This window comes from Coptis chinensis, chromosome 7 (genome assembly GCF_015680905.1).
Source record: "Coptis chinensis isolate HL-2020 chromosome 7, ASM1568090v1, whole genome shotgun sequence".
Classification (NCBI taxonomy): Eukaryota; Viridiplantae; Streptophyta; class Magnoliopsida; order Ranunculales; family Ranunculaceae; genus Coptis; species Coptis chinensis.
The window spans coordinates 81,733,361-81,739,283 of record NC_141462.1 but is presented as its reverse complement, the minus strand read 5'-3'; the positions used below and the strand labels follow the sequence as shown (position 1 = coordinate 81,739,283).

Genomic DNA, 5,923 nt, shown 5'->3' with positions numbered 1-5,923 from the left:
GGAATTGATGGTTTGCTATGAAAAAAAGATGAGAATAATAAAATAAGAATAGAAAGAAAATAAGTGTTTTGAGTGAGAGAAAAAAGATTTTTAGCTATTATTTTCACCACTGCAACATTGACGTTGCAACATGCCACGTCACTATGTCTTGACTGTGTCATTTTTTCTGTGTCAGTGTAGTATTACTCCGTGATACACTGCCATCTTTGTAGCGATCAAAAGTTGATTCTCTTATTGCAAATAGTGGCATATATCCAATATCACAGCCATAAGAATACAGAATATACTTATAAGTTATAACATCTAGTTTGATTCCAAAGGAACAAAAGAAAAAGGCCATACAAAATTGATCAAAAGCTCACTCCAGCTTGGTCTCTCACGTTCTCTTTTCGTAGTGATTGCAAAAAATTGGACTTGAAATCTGAGACCACATACTTGCAATGCAATCTGTGTAACTATCTAAGTTTGATCACTGTCTTATGCAAGTTTCAAATCCCTACATTCTGATTTTTGTTTTTCCTTTAATTTGTTGTTTCTGTTTAACCTTGGAGTAGATTGTCAGAAGCATAGTTAGTCGAAAGAATCTCTGTCAATTTTCCACTTGGAGCCAAGAAAGAAGAAAACATAAATCAACCTAGTTAATACCAACCTTAACTGGCAACCATCTGCAAGTTCGCACAGGTGGAACCATAATCATCCGCTATACATATAAATACACATGGGCATGCAACATTTATCTTCGCCAAATAAATAGTAGTTCAAGTTTGATTCCTTAAACCACAAACCACATAAGCTCATTAGCCATGGCCTTTGAACGTATTAAGTTTCTTCCACTTGTGTTGCTAATTTCCTTGGCCATACCCACAATGACCACAGCAGGTGATCCAGACATCACATCAGACTTCATTGTCCCATCCAACTATTTCTCCGTTCCTGGGAATTTTTTCGCCTACACTGGAATGCGAAAGGTACTCGGCAACATAACAAACACCTTTAAGGTGACAAAAGCTAGCATGGCTGAATTTCCAGCTCTTAACGGGCAAAGTGTTTCCTTAGCCATACTTCAGTTCCCCGCAGGCGGGGTAAATCCCCCTCACATCCACCCCCGCTCTGCCGAGCTCTTGTTTCTTGTTGATGGTTGCCTTGAGGTGGGTTTTGTGGACACAAAAAATATTCTTTACACTCAATCACTTCAAGCTGGGGATTTGTTTGTGTTTCCAAAAGGACTTGTACACTACCAGTTCAACTCCAACAAAAAAAAATCTGCTACTGTCATCTCCGGTTTTGGAAGTGCAAATGCTGGAACTGTGTCATTACCCGGGTCCATTTTCACCACTGGCATTAATGATGTCGTTCTTGCAAAATCCTTCAAAACTGATGTTGCAACCATTAAAAAGATCAAGGCTGGTCTTACACCAAAGGCATAAGTTAAAGCTAATTCTTAATAAATGACATGACGGATACTTTGGTGTGGCGCCTATCTGAAAGAAAATTGCTGCTGCACATGACTCTGTGCTTCTTTTATGCAGAAACTCTTTTCGTTCTGGTGGTATCATCCATGTTTGTCAGTTTTCATGCTGTTTAACGATAATGAAATCTTGCAATTGTCAATCAAAAGGGAACTAACTAATGTCTCAACTAATCAAGAACTATCCTTGCCCACAAGGTGACTATCTAATGCCTCAACTGATTATAAGGGGACACCAATCTCTCTTTGTACAATGGCCGTTACTAGGTTACTGAGTCAGTGTAAGTCGCTAAGATCTGTGAGCTAGATTCTTTTGTACTACTGATTGGTGTTTCCTCTGGCAGTTTGGTGTGTTAATAAGACCAAATGCAGTCGCCAACTTCTCACTACGAGTGTACAAAGCATCTTCTTTCAGTTCCTCATCCACATAATGTACCACATAATTAATAGCAGGAACAAATCCAGCAAGTCCAAACTTCCCACATAATCGCAAATCATCACGAATTAAACAGGTTGAACTATGTTTTCCACTTTAATGCATGTCAAACCTAGAATCCAACTTTACAACTTGTGTGCCACCGACCGTGTCATCTTCACAACGTCTTTCCACATACCTGTTTTTCCATATATCTTGGAAAGCAGACATAGTGCCCAGGATTGCTGGGCTCAGTTCAAGAAGGGAATCTTGCATTCTGCTACCAGCTCAGCCAAGTCAATATTTCCTCTGGATTGAGTATTCCCTCAACAATGCACCCGCAACCATTCATCACTGTCAACTGTCATGAAATCAATTCCAAGGTTCACTAACTTTCCGTGCACGACTCCACAGAGAATAATAGATTTGTCAACCGCCATTGACTAAACCTGTATGACTACAGTCTATAGGTATCCAACAGGGAATTGGAGGTGAACCAATTTGGGGATATCTCACATAACATCCTAGGAAACAACTCAAAAGCTTTTCTGCGAGACCCGTGGTATTAATATGCTGCAACCAGAGTACTTTATGTAATAACATTCTACTCTCATCTTGTCAAATATCCCCCTTATAAAACTCGGCACTCTCATACCTAGAATACATATCTATCATTGCAGTCCCCACAACCACATCCGAGGGAAGTTTCTCATAAATATATATTTCTGCACCAGTTTAACCTAATGCATGTCCCATAATATAGCACAAACATACACAACACTCACAATGTTACTTTATAAAGGACAATAACTGTGTTCCTCATCCAATCAAATAAAGCTTATGACTATTAGGTATCATAACTATGCAAAAGAAAATTCTGGGCTGAATGTGGAAATAACCCCTTACGGCCTTACCAATAGTCACCACAAGAACAAGCCCCTTCCTTAAAGTGGTGAAAACGGTTAGCATCACGGACAACAATCTCTCTTTGTAAAATTGTTGACAATAGCTTACTAAAAGTGTGGCAATCCCCACAAACTCTGAGATTCTTCGTAATCCTTATGGGAGTGCCCTCTGGTGTGCAAATATGACCAAATGCGATTGCCAATTTCTCACTGTGAGTGTACAAGATTTCTTCTTTGAGTTCCTCATCCACGTCATGTAACACGAAACTAGTATCAGGAACATATCCAACAATTTCTAACTTCTTGCTCAAAATTCTCAACATCTCATAAATCTTCTTGGAGTGAGGATGAGAATTATCTCCTACACTAAACTGGTGGATCTTGTCATCTACTTCAATCCAAGTCCAACCAGGAATCTTCTTCAACCTCCTATGTGTCATTATTTCCCTCATCTTCGCAACATCTCCCCACCTACCAGCTTTGGCATATATATTAGAAAGCAAAACAAAGTGACCAGAATTATTGGGCCGCATTTGAAGAAGAGATTCTGCCGCCCTTTCAGCCAAGCCAATATTACTGTGGACTCTACATGCCCCCAATAATGCACCCCATAATGCTTCGTCTTTCTCAACTGTCATCCTATCAATCAACTCCCAGGCTTCATCAAGTTTACCTGCACGGCCAAGAAGATCCACCACACAAGTGTAATGCTTGACATCAGGTTTTACATTAAAATCTCTCCACATTGAAGAAAAGAATTGTCGACCTTCATCAACTAAACCTGCATGACTGCAGGCATACAATAGGGAAACAAAGGTGATCTTATTTGGCAATACCCCACTGTCCAACATCATAGGAAACAATTCAAGAGCTTTCCGTCCACACCCATGATAACCATAAGCTGCAATCATAGCACTCCACGAAACAACATTCTTCACTCTCATTCTTTCAAAAATCTCCCTAGCTGTATCAACACTCCCGCACTTAGCATACATATCAATCATCGCAGTCCCCAAAACCACATCCAATGAAAACTTTTTCCCCACTATATAATCATGCACAACACTAGCCTTATGCATGGATCCTAATTTCGCACACGTGTATACAACAGTAACCATAGCTACTTTATCAGGAACAATACCTGAATTCATCATTGAATCATACAAAAGCAACGCCTCGTTAGGATTCCCACTATCCGCAAACGCGTAAATCATAACTGTCCAAGTAACAAGATCTCTTTTAGGCATATCATCAAACACTTTCCTAGAATCTTCAATAGCCCCACATTTTGCATACATATCAACAGCAGCAGCTAACACAAAACAATCTAAATCCAGCCCATTCTTACAAACAAGACCATGACTCATTCTACCCATTCTAAGGTCCAATGTATCTCTACAAACCCTCAAAACAAACGGTAAAGTATAGTTATCAACTCGAACACCGGCACGAATAAGTTCACGAAAAATTCGAAAACAATTTATATAATCCTTAAACTTTGAAAACCCACCTACCATTACACTCCAAGAAAAAGAATCTTTCACGTCCATATGGTTAAAAAACGCGTAAGCATCATTCAACGCGAGGTTTTGAGCGTAAATGTATAGAAGCTTGTTTGCAACAGGGAGATATTGAGTCATTTTAGTTTTGGTTGCTTGGGCATGAAGTTGTTGAATTTGATTAACGTTTTTACAAGTGAGAAGATTAGTAATATAGAAATGGGGTTGTGATAATTGATGGTTTTGGATATGGAGATTAATGAGTGGTTCTTGTTGAGGGTGTGGTGTAATGGAATCTGACATTGTTGTAACTGAGGAGTGGAGTAGTCTTTCATGTTGTTTAGAGATGGAAACAGAGACACTGACTTGTTTTTTGAATTTGAACATAACTTTAACGACAGGGTACAAGTTTTCCAATGTCAGTGTCACTACACTGTTTATCCAAAAAAAAACTGAAATTTCATGTTAAATCACTGTGTAAGATCAAGATGCAAGTGGAAAATCAGGGTCTAGCATGCATAGTACAAAATATTCTGATATGTGGTGATATTTGGAGATATCTATTTAGATTTCAGAAAAAAAAATATAAATATTACGATATATTTAGAGATATATACGACTGCAAATATCGATGATATTTGTGATATTTGGAGATATTTTGTAATATTTGGGAATATTTGGCGATATTTTGTGTATATAACAATTTTATTTAATATTTACCATTATATTTTAAATAAATATAAATAATGTATCATGATATATCAAGAAATATCTACAATATCTATGATATTTGTCGATATTTTGGATATATCCACGATATTTGCATGTGAAATAATGTCAAATATCCCCAAAGAAAGAGATATATCCACGATACATATCCAGAAATTGAATATCGATAAATACCCATATCCTGATATTTTGTACTATGGTAGTAAGTGTACTATATTGAAGTTGCTGAACCGCTGCTAGTTTGAGGGTTGCGTAGTAAAGTTGCACAGGGCAATTTAAAACGGCGACAAAAATGCAGTTTTCACCCTCGAACTTGTCACATTTTACCTTTTACCTCTCCAAACTTCACATTAGTCAATTTTAATTCTGGACTTGTAAAACATATCCAACTCTATTTTTCCAGTTCATTTCCGACACCTGAAGAGTGACGTGGAATTATATTTTCTTATGGTAAAACATAATTCCACGTCACTTTTCAGGTGCCAGAAATGACCTGGAAAAATAGAGCTGGATACGTTTTACTGGAATTAAAATTGCCTAAGAGCAAGTCCAATGGAAGACTGCTAAAAGGTGCCACATAGGCCTTTTAGCAGGCCCAGCCATATTTAGCAGGCCATAACCAAAAAACCATTCCAATCACACATTTTAGCAATTGTTAAATTGCAACAGACGGCAGAGACTATGCCGTCTGTATAGGGCAGTTACTAAAAATGTGAATTTCTTTCTCTTCTCCACTTCTCTCTCGTATCTTCCCTCTCAATCTTGTGGCCTCCTCTCTCTCACCTCAATTTCTGATATACATTCACCAGGTATGAATTATTACAACTTTGAAATTCGATTTTATTGACTTCATTTTGATTGATTGTGAGTTATTTTGATTAGTTTAATTTTGATTGAATGTTGACTA

At 37.8% G+C, this 5,923-nt stretch overlaps 1 protein-coding gene and 1 pseudogene across 2 annotated transcripts; one reads left to right on the top strand and one right to left on the bottom strand.

Annotated features, from left to right (window-relative positions):
• Positions 1-615: 615 nt before the first annotated feature.
• On the bottom strand, positions 616-4,776 carry LOC147489307 (putative pentatricopeptide repeat-containing protein At5g52630 pseudogene; annotated as a pseudogene). The gene has a single exon (XR_015202157.1). The product of XR_015202157.1 is annotated as a putative pentatricopeptide repeat-containing protein At5g52630 pseudogene (transcript).
• On the top strand, positions 804-1,617 carry LOC147489308 (putative germin-like protein 9-2). The gene has a single exon (XM_086572756.1). The coding sequence runs from the start codon at positions 804-806 to the stop codon at positions 1,425-1,427; it is 624 nt and encodes a 207-aa protein (XP_086428882.1). The 3' UTR covers positions 1,428-1,617.
• Positions 4,777-5,923: the final 1,147 nt, after the last annotated feature.

Coding starts and splice junctions, on each gene's coding strand:
- LOC147489308 (XM_086572756.1), top strand. CDS start 804: ATGGCCTTTGAACGTATTAAGTTTCTTCCACTTGTGTTGCTAATTTCC.